The sequence below is a fragment of the Neolamprologus brichardi genome, chromosome 13 (genome assembly GCF_056152115.1).
Source record: "Neolamprologus brichardi isolate AB-2024 chromosome 13, ASM5615211v1, whole genome shotgun sequence".
Classification (NCBI taxonomy): Eukaryota; Metazoa; Chordata; class Actinopteri; order Cichliformes; family Cichlidae; genus Neolamprologus; species Neolamprologus brichardi.
In genome coordinates this window covers 17,824,247-17,843,203 of record NC_142116.1, presented here as the reverse complement: position 1 = coordinate 17,843,203, position 18,957 = coordinate 17,824,247, and the positions used below count along the sequence as shown (strand labels likewise).

At 40.4% G+C, this 18,957-nt stretch overlaps 2 protein-coding genes across 3 annotated transcripts in view; both read left to right on the top strand.

The window, feature by feature from the left end:
• The window catches only part of dst (dystonin), a 103,707-nt gene extending 102,549 nt beyond the window's left edge, over positions 1–1,158 (top strand). For both annotated transcript variants that reach the window (XM_087850256.1, XM_087850255.1), the window contains one exon: positions 60–1,158. In XM_087850256.1, coding sequence (XP_087706382.1) covers positions 60–316 — 257 coding nt within the window. In that variant the 3' untranslated portion in view covers positions 317–1,158. The remainder of the gene's footprint in view (positions 1–59) is intronic.
• A 494-nt stretch (positions 1,159–1,652) lies between these two features.
• On the top strand, positions 1,653–18,628 carry LOC118454912 (uncharacterized). Its single transcript, XM_035912096.2, has 27 exons — positions 1,653–2,000; positions 2,451–2,562; positions 3,569–3,692; positions 4,786–5,179; positions 5,275–5,352; positions 5,447–5,542; positions 5,624–5,677; positions 8,948–9,001; positions 9,096–9,149; positions 9,222–9,275; positions 9,405–9,458; positions 9,546–9,599; positions 9,678–9,731; positions 10,134–10,187; positions 10,288–10,332; positions 10,410–10,463; positions 10,558–10,611; positions 10,702–10,755; positions 10,897–10,968; positions 11,054–11,089; positions 11,997–12,041; positions 12,138–12,170; positions 14,407–14,553; positions 15,042–15,218; positions 15,938–16,028; positions 17,169–17,246; positions 17,508–18,628. Exons 2-27 carry the CDS (start codon positions 2,484–2,486, stop codon positions 17,708–17,710), a joined length of 2,292 nt encoding a protein of 763 aa, XP_035767989.2. The 5' UTR covers positions 1,653–2,000; positions 2,451–2,483; the 3' UTR covers positions 17,711–18,628.
• The last annotated feature ends 329 nt before the right edge of the window (positions 18,629–18,957 follow it).

The following is an 18,957-nucleotide window of genomic DNA, read 5'->3' as shown; positions in this document are numbered from 1 at the left end:
CTAAATTTGAATTCCTTTTTCAGTGTTTCTTAAAGTGTTTCCCGATTTTATCTCTCTAGAATCGAGAAAAAATTCCAGCCGACCAGGAAGTAAAGCCGGAAGCAGAGGAAGCAGTCGCAGAGGAAGTGATGCCTCCGACTTTGACATCTCAGACATCCAATCCGTGTGCTCAGATGTTTCCGAGACGGTCGGCGACTCTGCCAGAGCGACGCCGCGCTCCGCATCCCGTCAGCACGGAGGGAAACCCTCTAAGATCCCCACACCTCAAAGAAGAATGACCCCTACAAGCAAACTGGCCAAGGGATTGAAGCGATAGACAGTGGCCTTGAAAACAAACAAACAACCAACCCAGGAGCTATTTGCACCCTAAACACATAATGGACACTGGAGATGTGTAACTTAAAGAAAAAAAAAGTAAAAAAGACTGCAAATGTGTCACGTGTTATTTAAATTCTTGCAAAGATGTAAAATATTCTGTTAAGAGGCAATATGGTTTAATATTTTGTGAGAATGGAAAGTCAATGGCCTTGTGTATTTGTTTTTAATGTATTTTATTTTTTGTGAAAATATGTCAAATTGTTTTTATTGTACTTTATTTTTATTTATGCAAATCCTGAAGAGGATTGATGAACACTAGAAAATCTGGGAATGATCAAGCCGAACTAACATTTCTACACTAATGAAGGGCAAAGATGCAGGATAGTGCTCTAAGAGTTACTGAATGTACTATTATTTATGTATGCTTTTGTTTGGAGTAGATGGTGCATTATGGTACCGTTTGACACACTGCGATTATCTATTTAAGTGCTATGTTATACTGCCAACATGCATTTAAAGGGCAATGCAATATATTACAATAAACCCCACTAAGCACTGCAGAAGCCTTCAAAAACCCCTATTTAAGACAAGTAGCAAAAACCTCGTAACCATGATGCTTTTATGTACCCGTTTGTCAGCAGCTGCAGCCCGTCTTTTGTTTAACCACCTCACAGCAAATGAGTACTCTGACCTCGAAGAGGTACCACTTCATGTAGACATTCTCTGTGCATCCATGTCAATGTATGGTTAATTTCGGTAGAGCTGAAATTGTTACTGTAACATTACTTTGTAATAAACCTGCTTGCAGAAAGCCACCAGAGACTGGTGTGCACCACAGAATCGCCTCTGTCTCCTCTGTCATTTTTAGCTGCATGGGCAACTTCACAATGGCCCTGTAGCTCTGATGTTGGTCACACCACCAGCCAATCTCTCAATAGCTGTCTGAAAGATTTCCCTGAATAGGCTCCGGCTTCCCCGCAACCTTGATTTGGATAAGTGAAAGAGACTGGATGGATATTTCTCGTCATCTCTGTTTGTCTGTCAGTTTTTTTTTTTACATAAGCTGGAAAACTTGGGAAATGGGAACTTGTTTTATTAAGCAAAATTTCAAACCAGTTTATGTTGTGTTTTTTTTTCTCCATGTGTTGCCGGTATTATTGTATGCAGTATAATTCAGCAGTGTTTAGGTGCAGTGGCGGGTTAGATTGAAGGTGTGATCTTTTCTACATGGAATGTTTGCAGAGTGTCTTGTGTTTAGCTGTGACATACTGCATCTTTCTCTCAGAGAAATAGATTTTCCGAAGGCAAATCACTAAATGCAACTAGTTTTTAGCATAACTGATCAAAATGTTGATCAAAGTTCAAGGACAGGATTAGTTTCCAACACTGAAGCATCATTTCAGTAGTTTTAACTTGCATAAAGTATGCCTGCACTTCTTCAATGTGGTGACGCAGGGCTGTTTAGTCGTCTTAGGTCTGGCTGGCGTATGAGAAGAGAAGGATCCTCTGGGGACCAAAGGTGGAGTGGAGCTCAGGGGTTCTCAGGGATCCTGTGATTGAATGATCCTCCTGCTCAGCTCAAACATCGGCCCTGTGATGGCACTTTAGAACGGTTTAAATCCACACACCAGAAACTGGGAAAGATCCATCAACGGGAACTCCCAGAAGTTTCAGAGGACTATGTAAGTAATTCTAATATTCCATACAGTTTTCTTAACTTTTACATTTAATACAACTTAAGGAGGTAGCAGGCACGTTTTAAAAGCAATAAATGATATCAGGTTGTTGAGCTGAGGACAATTTAATTGGATCAGTTACACATGTTATCTAGTTTTGTAATCATAGCATAGGTAATAATTTAGGTGCTTAAACTGCACATCATTTGCGTAGGCAAAGCTGTGACTACAGCTCATACTGAAGATAATCTTGCAATAAAACATAGTCAGAAAAATGCTTTCTTATTGGTATTATTATTACTCTTAGTTTCCTTCTATTCTTTCAATATCTTTAACCTTTGTGCATGGGTAGGGAGTACTTTTGGAAGACATCGGAGGGTTTCACAAAGCCTATATTAACATAGTGTGCGACTTGATCTCTTAGAATTATTGGTTTGTTTAATTGCTGTATTACAGGCACTTATAATCCCAGACATCAAAAAACTGAAAATGCCAGCTCAGAAAAATATGCTGGTGTTTGTGGCTCTCTTTTCTCTTTTGCGACTGGCCCAGTGTCAAAAGTTGCCAAGTAAGTTTACATTTTTTAAATGTGTAACCTCATATTACTGCCTATTTTCGAATGTATAAAAATAACAAGTTATTATGCATCATAACCAAATGTAGACAGGTGTTGGTTGATTGTGTGGGTGCAGCTCTTGTTATACATGATGCCACCTAATCTCAGATCAGCCCTTTGTGGTAAAAAAGTAAACACCAGTTATAATCCTAAATATCATATTAAGAATTTGTTGTTTTTTCTTTTTCTTTTTTTCTAAACGGTAGCCCACTACTGTACTCTGACCAGCAGATGTCACTGTTTGTCAGCCTAGTGCCTGGTCCAACAGCTGCTCCATGCCAACATGCACAGTAAAAGGTGTGCAGAGGTCAATCTAGGGTTAAGATTTGCACATTAAACTTTGAACTCCTGCAGCAGAGTTACGCTGTCACTAAAAAACAGTTATCGTTGTGTTTTTATTTCTTTTGATAGAAAACAGAGCAGCAAAAAAAAAAAAAAAAAAAGCCAAAGAGTGTGCAGCCTGAAACATTTTTTATTTTTTTACATTTTCTTAGCTATGGTGTCCTGTTCAGTATCCACAGATTAAAGTCACAAACAAGCTAATTCGCATAAAAATAACCTGGCAACAGTGTTTTCCAAAAATCTAAGGCTAATATTTCTTAGCAGGTGTATATTTAGGTCACAGTGTCTGTAATCATAAACATTCCCCAGCTTTAATCTGAACATTTACAGGGAATTCTGCAGCAATGCTGATCTCATTCAGAGTGCAGTACAAAGCATCCAGTGTTTAAAATTTAGTGGTTAAATTCACCCATGAAGGAAAATAAACAGCCTTGTTGTGCTAATGGGTTTAATGGATTACCTCACTGATTAGATGGCATTAATAACAACACTGAGTAATGCATCTATCTAATAAAAGTCGGTGATATCAGCACTGACATAAGATTCAGAAATAGTCCAACACCTTTGATGCTCAACCAGTTATACAGCAAACTAACCTGAGTGTTTGTGCTGCGAGGTTTTGACTTACTGGAGGAGTTTCATGTGCCTGACTCAAGAGGAGTGAGGAGGGTGGACGGCTCTCAACCTGAGGCAGTGGCCTACCGGATCAACCCCTCCATCCATCTACGGAAGTCCATGAGGTACAGATCTGCTAAACCTCACTAGACCTTAGAAATAATTAAAAACTAACTTAAGAGCACTCAGAGAACTTCCCCCGAAGGTCTACACTAAAACTTATATGTTTTATATTGTTTTATTATAATATGAGGATGTCAGCCTCCTCTTATTGGCTGATGTCTGACCTTTGGCCTATGACCTTGAGGCATTACATGCTGACTTTTAATTATCTTTATTCATATGACTGGAGCAGAATTGCTCTTTGGCTTCTATAAGCTGTGAAAACTTGAGAATATAAAGATATAGTTATCCGTGTGCAATTTTGCCAAACCATAAAGCGTCATTGTGAGATCTTAGGGCATCATGCTGACAAAATAAAAAAGTTTGTTGTACAGCTCTCTCCATTCCCTTTCATATAATATATTACTTGATACGGATCTCAAGTGTTGTAATCAAGGTGTGTGTAGGAGTGTACACTGAATATCAGGTGTGGTCACAGGTGCAGCAGAGGACACCTCTGATCACACTGCATCTGGTCAGGAGTGCAAACGGAGCTGAGTCCTTTAATCTTTCAAGACTGGTGTTAAATTTCTCTTTGTTGGACAACTTAACACTGACAACTGTGTTGTGTCTGCAGTATGAACAAACAACTGTGGTGTAGGATTCTGGTACAGGTGTCACTGCAGGTCAAGTTCCCACAGTAGAGCTTTTTCACATCAGAGAATTTGACTTGTCACAATAGGAAAATTACAGGTGCTAATGATGGCTTCGTTTTGCTCAGAGAGGGAGGCCGTGCCTTTGTGCAAGTTCACCGTTTAAAACATCTGTTTTAAAAGCTTAGCAACAATGATTGACACTTTATTATGTAGAAAATGCATTTTAACATGTTTTTCCTTTTTAGTTTTGTGCAGACTACAGCTGTAGATTAGCTACCAAGCTAACTTTGGCACTAGTGCTATATAAAACTCCACCACCACCATAGTTCAAGTGTCTCAGTTTTTACTTCTTCATATAAAACAAAACTATTAAATTCCCAGATTTTTTTTTGCTGATTTTTGAAGTAAAGTACCCTCTGTTTAGTCACCCAGCCCTCTAAACCTGATTCTTGTGCCACAGCGACGTGTACCCAGATGGACTTCCCTCCGACTACTCGGTCATTGCAACATTTAGGGTGACCAAAGACACTGCCAAGGAGTCCTGGAACCTGTGGCAGATCAGTGACCCTGAGGGACAAGAGCAGGTTGGCCTTCGGTTCCAGGGTGATACACGTTCCTTAGACTTCTTCTTCACAAGCCCCCATGGGAGCCAGATGCTGAGGACCTTCCATGGTGTGGAGAAGGTGTTTGATGGAGAGTGGCACAAGGTAGGACTGAGTGTGAAGGGCAACCAGGTGAAACTGCTGATAGACTGTGAAGAGATCAGAGTGGAGTCCATTGATGAGCCAAGGCCAATCATCCACCAAGGATATACCTCCATTGTAAAGCGTGCTGCAGGAGATCGCTCTGTATCTGTATGTTGACACTTTGCATTTTCAATTAACTAGTCTTTGTTTTGATTTTTTTTATATAGATTTATTTTCTCATATTATCTTCCGTTTCTTTCAAGGTGGATTTACAGCAGATGGAAGTGTCATGTGACCCAGAAAAGGCCTATTCAGAAGGTTGCTGTGAGCTCTCGAGCGTGGTGAGTCATCCATCTAACATCACTGCATCTCTGTTTTTAGTGATAGGTGTGGAGTATGTGTGGAGTCACATGGTTACCTATATGTCCATTGCAGTGTGGAGGATATGCAGTGATCGGCCTCACAGGGGGAAGACCCTCTTGCAAATGTATGCATGGGCAGCCTGGCATCCAGGGCGCTCCAGGACCAAAGGTGAATGTCATTCTGCATGCAGCTGGCTCAAGTTGACAGACAAGTTGAATCTGTCATGCCATATTTTTTATTCTTCTGCAGGGTCATAGAGGCCTTCTGGGAGAGGATGGAGACCCAGGGAGACCAGGGAACTGGGTAAAAAATATACAATATTCCATGCAAGCTTCAAACCTCACTGGATGAATGCATACTGCAGTATATACATCATGTATTCTCAGCATGAGCAGAATCGTCTTCCTCTTGCCGCTCAATAAAGAGTTAAGCTGGCTTGTGGGTGAGGGAGACTGTAAAACTTTCATTCGTGAGACAGCAGCAAAGCTGTGGAAAATGGCAACAGAGGCACAACTGAGAGACGACAGGATGGAAACAGATCTGGAAGCAGAAGCGCTTAGCGATAGTAAACACGGGGGCTCCATTCACGGTCCGAAAACTCATGTTGAAGAATCCTAGATAAACATGAACCAACATGGATGCGACAATAAGCTGTTGTTGTAGCTCTGAAATATGCATTTGCATCTTAAAAGTTAGGCGCTGTTGTTTTAGAATACAGGATTAAACTCAAACTGGCAAACGATCACAGGATTTGTAATGGTTTTGCTTTCCCATTTGGAAGAAACCGCTCCAAACGTAATGAATCCCACACACAGGAAAACAAGGCAGTTGAGCAATAACCATGCCCTCCAAGTGCTTGGTAATGAGTGGCATTAGACTGCTTAACTCTTGTGTAAAATTTGTCAAATGTATTGTTTCTCTAAAAGGCAAATTCTTTTACAAGAGGAGGACTGATTTGGGAAAAAGAGAAAAGGTGTCAGAAAATTCGAAAGATTAAAGCATTAGGCTAACGGAGCCAGTTATACATGCATCAGTGAATGAATAAATACTCTCTTATCCTTCAGAGAGCTGCAGACGTGATTATTTCCACTTTAAATTTATGACTTGTTAATCTCTTTGATGCTTAGCAGTCACTGTTATTGGCACGGATCAGAAAGTCTCTGAACATGTGTTTAAAGAAGGAGCATTTTTTTTATACTTGTGCGTCAGTTTAGCTTTTTAACATGCCCTTTGCTCTCAAAGAAATCTCCCATGCTGCCTGAGTAAGCACATGTAGGCCTGTCGACTCACATACACTTAAAGCACATTTCCAGAAGTGTACATGCTACATTATTCATGTCCCAAATTGCGGCTGTAGCGCCTCTAGGAATAAACATCTGTCTTGTGTAAGTGGTTAGAGTCTTGATCTCCTGCTGGCTTGTGAAGTACACAACCCCAGCTTGATTATCTCCTTCCCTGCTGGCATCTGACGAGGGCATTTCCTGGCACAGAGGATATGAACTGCCCATCTCAGGTGGTGGGTGGTCCTTTGCTCCTCTCAGCCTCACTGCCTCTGATATGTCATAAAGTTCAAGGTCATGCCTCTCGGCTCACTGTTTAGAGGTTCAACTCCATCCAGCTGAGTCTGCGTAAAGACAGCTTTAAGTGAGATAGACAAATAAACTGTCACGACAAAGGCATCCTGGCCTTGCTTAATGTGTTTGCTGACTTAGTGAAATGCAGCCAATTGGGAAACACTTTTCCTTCTACTACTAAGGAACTCAGCATCTGTGCAAACAACAGTGATCCATGTTATACCAAGCTTTCCTAAATAGTGCTTGTGTATATTTTTCAATGAAGTGACTAATATGAGAGCGCTGACATTTACAGTATTTAAACTTATTTGTATTCTCAGACTAGTTTGACAGCAAGAAAAATAAATAAACTTGTTCCAAATGGTAAGCTTAATACTTGGAAGTTCTAGCCTTGAAAATGTTAGCTTAGCATTAGATGGTCTAGTCTAAGATCAAAAGATTAAAAAAATCAATCAATCAATCAATGATAAAATAGATACTACACCTATCTATTACACATGAACACCAAATGACTGATCTTAAAAGAGACTAACCAAGTTTTTCCCACCTCTCCCACCAGGTCAAAGTGGGCTAAACTAAACTCACTGTATCCTGGCTGGGGACTAATTTTTAGAGCACTAATGTGACATTTTAGGAAATATACTGTCTCATTTTTTCATTCTGCTTGGAATTAAATCAAAAGATCAATACCAGATGAATATAGAGACACGGTTAACAACTAGATAGCCAGCTTTTTCTCTAAAACACAAACAAAAAGGCAAAACAAATCTTCCTTTATTTGCCAAGAACATTATTTACTGTGTACTGCTTTCATGTTCGTCTAAACAATTTGCTGTGACACTGTACAAAGCATTTGTCCCATTCTCTACTGAAAGCTATTTTCACGATTTATGGTTTTGACTCTTGGTGGGAAAGGGAAGAAAAGAAATGTATTTTTATTTAAAATGTTTTCTGCTGCCCAGTGGCATGGTGGTTAGCACTGTTGCCACACAGCAAGAGGGTCCTGAGTTCTCTTCCTTTTCTTTCTGTGTGGAGTTTGCATGTTCTCCCCGTATTTGCGTGGGTTCTCTCCCGGCACTCCTGCTTCCTCCCACAGTTCAAAGACATGCAGTTAGTGGGGATAGATTAACTGAAAACTCTAAATTGCCCATAGGTGTGAATGCGAGTGTGAATAGTTGTCTCCATCTGTGTGTTAGCCCTGTGACAGACAGGTGACCTGTCCAGGAGGTACCCTGCCTCTCACCCTAAGACATCGTGGATAGGACATAAGACATAAGACATCGTGGATAAGACATCACCCCCCCCCCCCCCCCCCCCCCACAACCCTGAAAAGGATAAGCGGAAGTGAATGGATGGATGTTTCTTTCTCTATTCTAGCTCTGTCTTACAGTGGCCAAATGATCATTTTGTCTACTCCATTTAGGGGTTGCACAGTGGATCATCTGCCTCAATCTCACCCTTTCCCTGGCTCATCTGTCACACCAGCACTCTGCATGGTCCCCTTCACTACATTCATGATTCTTCTCTGTGGTCGTCTTTTTCTCCTCCTGCCTGGCAGCTCCATCTTCAACATCCTTTGTATAGTATATCCACTCTCCCTCCTCTGCACATGTCAAAACCATCTCCGCCTCGGCTCTCTAACGTTGTCTCCAAACTGCTCAATCTGAACTCTCACTCCAAACCATACATGATACCAGCTTGAAGATCTTCCTTTTCTCTCTTGCTGCTGTCCTTCTGCCCCAAATCACCCTGTCACTCATCTCTCTAGCACTCCACCCTTCCTCCTTGTGTTTATTAGGGGTGAAAGTTACCATGTCTGAAGTGTAAGAGACTCTTGGTCTGATGTATCCAAAGTTTAACGACTAAAATCTTATTAACTTGTAATCAGTGAGAACAGTCACCATTAATTACATTTTACGCTGCTCCCCGGGCCTTTCACCAACAAATAGCTGTTGTGCAAGAAGTCTTGCTTTTGATTAAGTCAAACTTTATTTTGCAGGGCATAAGGGGGAACACAGGAGATTATGGCAACATTGGCGAACCAGGCCCAAAGGTGAGATTTGTCTTTAAACGATCCCATCAGGGCTGCACTTCACTTTGGCTCGTTCTCAAGATTCATTAATGAAACCTCATGTATGCATCCTCAGGGCGAAGAAGGAATCAAAGGCGAGAAAGGAATGAGAGGACCCTGGGGCCAAGTGGTAATTTATCATTTTCTTTACCTCAGTATTTTACAAATGATGATGAATATTAATGGGATGCTGTGTTAACAGGGAGACAGAGGTCCCAAAGGGCTGAAAGGATTAAAAGGGGCAATGGGCTTTACGGTAATAACTCTTTTGAGTTCTTGCTTTAATTGGCAAGCCACTTAATGAAGTTACAAGTTTGTTGTTGTAGCTATATAACTTTATAGATGACTCAAAGAAATTAATGTTGACATTTGACTGTAATTACAGGGAATTCAAGGACCACCTGGAGACATTGGAGAGACTGGAAAATCAGGAGAAGCTGTAAGTTAACCTTTCAGGCCCAATGGTAAGTCCTTAAGCAAATCATTATATAATTACTGTATAGCTAACATTTTGACCTCCTTGAAGGGTGTTAAAGGCATCAGAGGATATGAAGGGATTCCTGGGTTTCAAGGAGTTAAGGTATTCAAGTTTCCTGCCAGTTTACTTAATTTTTCCCTCATATTATATAATCTGAAACTGTTATGTTTTTATTTTTAGGGTGAAAAAGGGGCTTCTGGTGCAACAGGGCGAGCTGGGCTTAGAGGAAAGCAGGTGGGTGGTTGTGGGATTCCCTTTTCCATGATCCATAAAAAAAACACTCTACAGTCTTTGTGCGCTTCCTTCAAAATCCCCTTATGTGAGCATGAAGGGCACGTAAATCATTTTTAATGTTGTAAAACACTGGAATAGAGCTATGTTTTTGGCTTATGTGCCGTCTCCATAAACAACATTAGTTCATGTGGCTGGATTTTGGCTGAGATCTGAGGGCCTGAACTATATTAACGTAAGCTGGTGAGTCACTGGAAGAAGGGCTTGAACTGCAGCGATAACGTACATGATACCTACACTGCATGAACTATATGAGGGCACGTCCTATTAATTTACTACTGAAACAAATGTATTGCAGATAAAGCAACATTTTAACTTATGTCACTTTGTATGATGAATTTACAGGGCATTGTGGGAGATCCTGGAGAAAGGGGAAATCCTGGACTGAAGGGGGGGCCTGTAAGTCACAGATCAACCGTGGGGATATATTATTTTGCTTGATTACATTTATAACAGCATAATTTTGAATTCTTATGAGTGTTTTTGTCTTGAAATTTAGGGAATTCAAGGACCTGTGGGCAGAGCTGGCACCGTAGGACCAAAGGTAATTCACTGCCAACACACTCAGCGCATCACACCCGAGGGCTCACTTGCACTTGCAAAAATAATATGTCTCCCTAGGGCATTATTGGAGATCCGGGCTTACCTGGCAGAGATGGTGATCCAGGAATAGAGGTATTATATTCTTCTTATAATGACATGTTTATGTAGAATTTTGGAAGCAGTGCCCATTTATCATTATACTGTAAATGTCATCTGTTCTCTACAGGCTTATCAAGGACCACAGGGCCTCAGCGGAAAACTTGGACAAAGTGGAGCAAAGGTAACTCACTGATGTTGTCAGGTTTTGTAAATTAGTGTAAAATGTAGTTTTTTTGGCAGATTAATATCTGGCCATTTGTTCCTTTTACAGGGGGAGAAAGGCACCCTGGGGCCACCAGGAGAAATGGGTCCCAGAGGGCAAACTGTAAGTCACATTTTCAGGCATTTCATTCACCAAAGACAGCACATAATCCATTTTGTTTGTAAAGTAGTTTGCCATCCTAAAGGGAAATGACAAAGAATAAAGCTGTAGCTTAGGTTGGTTAATAAATGTTATATCCTCTAGGGCCCCAGAGGTTACAAGGGTTCTGCAGGAAAGCCAGGAAGACCTGGATTTATTGGCCCACCTGGACCCACTGTAAGTGCTCCAGATGACTTTTCTTAACTCCTCCAAACACTAGTTCGTTTTCTTCGAGCTATTAAACCATGTCATCTTTTTACAGGGACATGTGGGCATGCCTGGAAAACAAGGGCCCAAGGTAATGCATCCCTATCCATTACCCATTTGAGAAATAAAATGGGGGCAAAATTACTGTTAATGGTTCAATTATAGCTGCTATTTGGGAATCATTTGCTGGGTCAATGAGCCACATAGAATTTAAGATTTACAGACGGATTCTCTGTCCAAACCAAGACATTTTCCTGGTTTGGAAAGCAACCTTGTATTTAGGTAACAATGGTAGGTCCAATTAGATACTAGACAGCACTTTTTTATAATGTTATATAAACCATCCCTAATTTCGCTGCCCACTAATGTAACACAAGTTGGTAGAGTTCGAGGAAACAGTTTAATATGTCAAATCAGAGGCTGCTGCTCAGGGCATGTTGGCTCAGTGTATTTTTGTCTCTCCATATGGACAGGAGGTCACTAAAAGTGCTAAACTCCCCCACAGGACCTGCTCTCAATGTTTACAGTACATCCCACACCAATGAAAAGGGCAGATATCCATGCAGAAACCACTGTTTTACTTCACATGAAGAAGAAAAACAAATAATTTATGTAACAAATACATCAATAAATGAAAAGTAATTTAAAATAAAGCATGTTCAGAAGTGTTTTCAATTTGCAAACGTGACTTTAGCATATGGGTTGGTAACGGTCAGCATGGATGGACATATGGTATTAGAATGCATGCAGGAGATATGCTTACTGAAATATTTCATAGCTCTATAACTGGATCATCTCAGCTGTCAGCCCACAGTGCATGTGGGATGAACACTGGCAGAAAATGATAGAGTAGAGTAGATAACAGTGTTGGACTTTAGTGTATGGGGCTAACCTGCTAATGTATGTGTGGGACTGCTCAGTGTGAATGTAATGAATATAATGAACCAAAATAATTGCAAAAAATCATGAAAATGTTATTTTTCTTTTGCCTTGTACAGGGTGACACGGGAATCCAGGGTATTAAAGGAGTTAAAGGTGTACAGGTACTGCCTTACTTATCTTTTCCCTGTTGCTCGTTCTTTACCTGTTGCTCAACATATTCATTTTTTCTATCTTAACATCAAATTATTTTTTTAAAGGGAGAACAAGGAGTTAAGGGCCCAGCAGGACAGGTGAGATTTCATACATGTGTATTTTTTTCTTAACGATAAATTGGAGCATAATAATTATAACACCGACTAATGATTAAAAGTCTTGGTGTACAACATTCATTTAAAGAACAAACTGATTTAAAGAGTTCAATTGCAGTTACAGGAAAAAGTTTTGCACTCTGTGTAATTACTTGAAGTTCCAGACTCAGTGTCATCTAAGTCAGAGAGAATTACAACATAAGTTTTGCACTTCTTACAAGTTTATGCATCCATATTACCCCTTAGTGTGCTCACTGTGCTGCTTCTTGTTTCTAAGAATTCTGAAATTTTAAAGTGCATTGTCTACAATTGTAAATTAAAGGTTTCTCAGTTTGTTGAATTCCCATAGTCTAATAAAGGAGATATGGAAATAGCTTTAGTTTGTCACAAAATTGAAGTGAAATTAATTGTATTCATTGAACACATATCTTAATGATAATGGATCGTTATGGCACCAGATAATACATTTATATATTTACTGCATCACCATCTGAATACAAGCACATTCCAATGACAACAACACAAAGTTTGCAGTGCTGAAACTCTGAACATGATCTACTAAAGACCAAGTTATGTGTTCAACATAAGTTGCCATAATGATCTAGCCAGGTAAAAAGGGAGCCACCTCTGTGACACTGAAAACTCCCAACTCTAGGCTCGACCTACTTTGCTAAGTCATTAATCTTGCTTTCTAGTACACTTTTCAAGGTGTTCAAGCCAAAGTAAGAAAAAAAATGGATAAAACTGAACACTGTTGCTACTTTTCCTAAGCAAAAGTCTTCTCCAATGATCGCATCAAGAGCACAACCTGCAAAGAGCTCGGTGGTAACAAAAAAACACTTTCATAAAACTTGCTACAGTGTTTAAATGCCACTTGAGAAGACTTAAAAATAAGAATGATGTTACTGGAATTGCACTTTGCAACACGTCCTCAGTTTACAAATGTCCACGGAGATGTTCCACAACACATCTGAGACTCTGTTCTGTCACAGATGAGACTTAAGTGGAAATAATGGAACTGCTCAGCAACACCCAAACTTCATCCCAACCACAGATGGTGTAGGGAGTATCATGATTTGGAATTGTTTTGCTGCCTTACCTCTGAAAGACGTGCAGCCATTGAGATCAATTTTACAGGTGAATGTGAGGGCAGCATCACATAAGCTTAGGACAATACCCCAAAGCACCCCAAAGAATAAGACAGCACAAGAATTATGGAAAAGGGGGAGGGGAAACAAAAAAATCCCTTTTCTGATTTTGAGTGCTGATCTTGACTCAGTTGAGCTTTGGCTTGACTTTATGAGGTCTGTTCCATCAAGAACAATCCAAGAAATGTTTTGAAAGACTTATTGTAGGAGCAATGGTCAAAATTTCCTCTTTATTGTTGTTCAAGACTCATAAGCAGCTGCAGGAAGTGTCTGCTGAAAGGAGACACTACCTGGCCAGTAAAGGAGAATGCGCTGAGTGATTACTCAATGCGTTGAATAAAGGCATGAAAAGTACAAATGTTCCTGTGTTATTAGTTTAGATTGCAGCTATAACTGTGATTAGAGCACATTTTAGGAATAATCAATTCAGAATTCCTGGGAATTCCAGAGGGATCACGAATCTTTTTTCTGTCACTATAAGCTGTCATTTGCAATCAACCCAGTTCTCCAAATTTAATATAACAGGCTAGTTGTGATTAGTTGAGTCACTGAAGAGAGGAGTTGTGCAGGTGTGGAGTTTCCTAACACTATGATATTTCTGCAGCTACGGCGATTAGAAAATCTGATCGTCACATGATACGAATCCATTAAATAACATTCCAAACATATTTAGAACATCTGTCAATGTGATAAGAACAGAAGCACAAATGCACTAAAATGAATTCTGCACATTTCTCAAAGCTCTCTGCCAGATTTAATTTCTATTTTCAAACGTCCATAAAAATATCATGTTTTTTTAAAAATATATTTATACATTATACTTCCAGGGCAGGTTTTGGGAGGTTGAAAGATTTTACTCTTTAAATGTCTGTTTACACTTTCTTTATTTCCTGTATTCAGTATAACATTTGTCCCTAAACCTATAATGATTCATATCATTCAGATTTTAAGCAGTTAATGCTTTCCATAAAGCTTGCATCCATGCAGAAGTGATTACATGTTGTATCCTGACGTATACGCTTGCTCCATCCTGAATCGTGTCCTGCTGATGTTGTTAACATCCTGTGTAGGTTGGAGACAGGGGTAAGCAGGGTCCTCGGGGAGGACGAGGGAAGCGCGGGCCTGCAGGCCCACCTGGACGTTCAGGTCCTGTCGGAGTCAAGGGTGTTCGAGGTGAACTTGGACCAGATGGTTTTCAGGGGCCGCCAGGTCCCCCAGTAAGTAAAATACAAGCCTCCGGCTTTTTTTTTTTTTTTTTTTTGGCTGATACAAATAACATTTAAATGCGTACAGTATAGAGCAGTACTGTTTGTATTTAGCTCTGTAACTGACATGAAAAGCAGTCTCTACTATAATTGGCACGTCATCGTTCTGTGAAAAATGGCACAGAAAGAGCAGAGTAATCATTTGCTCTAGTAGTTACACTGACTGGCACACACAGTGTTTGGTAACAGCTTTGGTGTCAAGAACACATTTAAACAGTGTCTCATTAGCCTGCAGTTAGTAGTGAGTCACAGCAAGAGTTTCATTTAGTGTGGCTATAAATCCATAATGAGCCTCGGGAAATATTGTTGGCTTTGTTCGCTGCATTTCCCTCAGAGAGGCAGCCGTTGCTTCAGCGTGCCCCGTCCTGTAATAATCCATTTTACATGTCCCGTGGTTGGAATCCTTCCAGTGATGGATGTGGTAATGATTTCTTACACAGGGTCCGACCCTCCCTGCTCAACACGTGATTGAGGTTTGTAAGAAAGTGGTCCTGGAGCAGATGTCCATGTTTGCCAACTCAGTGAAGAGGACATGTGCTGCTGTCTGTCCTCTGTACGGGGATGTTCCCATGGGTGCCCCTGGTCCCCCTGGACAGAAAGGACCCCCCGGACCACCTGTGAGTTTTACATCTTGGGTGTTCACTGTTCAAGATGTATCAGTCTACACTCTAGGAACATTTACTATAAAAAAAAATAAAAAATTTGCACATGTCCTGTGCAGACCTTTAGCTTAAACACACTGTCAGAGTCCAAGTACATTCTCCATACATTGTTCATTATTGTCTGTCTGGCTGAGTAAAATGCAAACACATTGCGAAGGTCTGGACTGGACTAAGAGAGCTGAAGTATTTGGCAGAAAAGCTTGGAATGAAAACATTACAATTTTCCACGTCTCCATGAGGACAAATAAGGAGTCACAGACTAGACACTTGGTCTGTTTTGCATGGTTTTTGGAAAGTATCAAGGCTGTCCTTGGATTACAAAGGCTTTTCCACATTATTTTACAGTGTAGAATCAATTCATGTCCCACAACTCCTAATCACAATAACTCTCTGGCTGATAAATGTTCTTGAAACCATGACTATATAAAAATATTCCTCTATGTTAGATTTCGGATGGTAAGCCCGATGTTGTGGCGTTTGGTGCCAAAACAAGTGATGCACCAGTAAAATGCAGTGTTTTCCCATCAGAGTATTGAGTTATCAGCCAAATAAATCTTTTCGTGCTTTTTGTTCAGAGCTGGTTAGAGGTGAAACAGGACTTAAGTAGTGGCCAGGTTCAAGCTGAAAACACTCAAAAGATTAACAATGTGTTTTCCTGTTGATGATGTTGTCAGGGGGATCCTGGTAATCATGGCACGGAAGGAGAAGTGGGCCCACCGGGATTCTACGGAGAAGCTGGAGAAGCAGGCCGAAAAGGAGAAGCAGGTATGGATAACAAACAAGGGAGACTGTATTTATGAATACAGTCTAATAACTAATCAAGGTTTATTTTAGGAAGAATACGTGCTGGAAAGAAAGCTATGATATCCTATACTTAAACAGACATCATTTTATTTTTTGGCCTCTTAACATCAGAACAAAACCCCCCAGAAATACATCAGTACATTATGAATGGAACGCTTACCTTTGTAATCAGTACAACTCAAAATACATGGTGTCTGGCTCTTTTCTGGCTCTTCAGGGCAGCAAATTGAGCTGCGCTGCATCACAGATTTTGCACTGTCGTAGAATCATGTCCCAAATGGACACTACTGAAAAAAAAATCTCTTGAGTCTTTTAAGCCTTCCACCAGCCCAGCATGTACCTGCACCCTTCAAGGGCTCAGGGTCCAGGTGTGCTCTGTGTGATCATATTTTTGAGCAATGACATGGTTATCAAGCAACATGATGATGTCATTATATCTGATATAGATAATCAACATCAAGTTTTACCCGTGTGCACAGTTTGGTTGCTCAGCTCCTGGTCATGAACGTGTACATTTTCTTATTTATGGTTTGAGGCCTGAGTGTGATGTCACGGTCATACCCCTGCCAGGCCAATGAAACTGAAGAATATTTATAAGGTGTTTTAAACATTAATTTACCAGTGATCTCAGTAACACGTATGGTGTTTAATAAACATCAACAGCTCGGTCATTAGTAGAGTTCAGAAAGGAACTGAACATGATTTCCTGAAATATAGAGTTTGAGTAGTAAAGTCAGAACTCTGGCAATTACACTCCAGTTAAGCTACATAGCGGCGTCTAGATGCTGATGGTGGCAAAGATGAAGCATGTGTAGACTTGGATGAGGATCTCTGTCTGGCCAAGATGAGGTGGAGATGGGAAGAAGCTGGGTCACACACAGAAGTGAGGCTAAAAGACAGAGTGACAGAAGAGTACTGAGAATTAAAGGGAAAGAGGCTGATTGGTTCATATGAGGCAGCCAAGAAAATGAGTGGACCAGAGTGATGACTACTTAAGTTTGAGAGCATGGCGAAGCGGAAATGATGTAAAGAGTAGTCAAGCAGCCCAAACATATAGATCTTTCTTGAACTCATGCATCTGCGTGTGTGTTTTGATTGCAGGTGACAGAGGAGAGCAAGGTGATAAAGGAGCCAAGGGTTATGGCCTACCTGGTAACACTGGAGACCCCGGACCAAAGGGTACTTTTTACTTTTCTTTTTAACTGAAATTAAGGCATCAACTGATGTCGACATCTTTGCTAAGCATGTTCAGCTTATTCTTAGTTTTAAATTCCAGGGAAAAGGGGCTGGTGTACAGTAACATGAGTACTTCTTGGACATAATGAAATGATTTTTCTCTGGAAGTACGCTGGTCTTGGAATCTGCACAAGAAGCATTACTCAGCTCACTGAGCAGACTGCACAAACTGAAGACTAAACAATATTTTTGACTCCGTCGCAGGTCAGCGTGGACGTCCTGGCAGAGCCTCCAATGGCCAGCCTGGAAGGCAGGGTCAAAGGGGGCATACGGGCCGGCCTGGGCTCAGGGGCCATCCGGGTCTTAGAGGACCTCCAGGTGTGTGCGTCACCTCTGGGTGTGCTCAGCTGAACTCCACTGGTGGGACACCGCAGCCAGCAGAGCGAAGGTTGAGGAATCAGCCATAGATGAAGAAATATAGATGTTCAATACTGACCTTGAAGGAATAAAACATGCATGATGAGTTTTTTGTTAGAATCTGATACGATACATTTAAATTTAATGTAAATATGCAAATCAAACCTGAACTGATCATGTGAGAACAAAAGTGGTGCAAAAAATATATTTGTAAAAAACAAAATTACACATCTTTATAATAAAAATCCATTTTTGGTAAGAGAGCATGTTATTGTGTGTGCAACAACCATGTAATGTTTGATGATTGCTAATAATTGCTAATTAATTCTTAATCAATTGTTACACTGTGCATGTATTTTTGTAAACTGGCACTGGATGCTAGTGTGATGTTAGTGTGCTGAACAAATTCCACAACACTACATTCCCCTTCAGTAATATCGGAATTGAATCTTTCCAAAAGTCTGGAAGAAATTTATCTGTATTTTATTATTATTATTATTATCATTGCTTTAATTGCCTGGGTCAGACGATGTTACTAAATGCTTAAAGTGTTCCAAAAGCAAAGAGACATTCTTGGTGTTTGGACTCGGTGAGCAACATGCAGTGTTTGAACAGGGTGCCAACTTGGAACGTAATATCAAGTTTGGGTTTTTGATTTCTTGTGAATAATGATCTCCTTTGTTGAGGGGTATTGCACTGCATTCAGAGATTTTCCTATCTCCAAACCCTGTAAACTGATTTGCAGCAACCATCACTACAGCAAGTAAGTACGAAGACTCTGTAGTCTTATTTGAAATAAGAAATCTGTGATTGTTCATTTTGTATTAGACATGGAAAAATGAAACCCCAATTAAAAATGTATTTTTAACTCTGGATGGGTGTTTCCAGAAACTCCTCGAAGCAGAAAAATCCCTCACAAAGATGCACTTACTGAATTTTCTTATAACATTTGCCAACAGCCATCACAGTCGCCATGATGCATTTTAATAAAATCTGGTGTTGGTGTAGTTTTCAGCCTTTTGAATTTTACACATCTATCAGTCCTTGCATTCTATGAGCAAAACGTTTCAAAATCCTACAACAATGACACAAACTGCAGTGTTTCCTGCAGAGCAGCTCTTTAACTACTGTTTCAAAGCTTTTGCTTCACAGCAGTGCAGCAGAGTTGGCTCAGTCTCAGCCTTTTGTAGACTTTCCAGCTGAAAAAGGTGCTGCTTAAGTGGAAAGGCTCTAAATTGCTCGCGGGTAAGAGGTGCTAAGTCTATCTATCTGTATTTGCCGTGTAGTTGGCCAACGC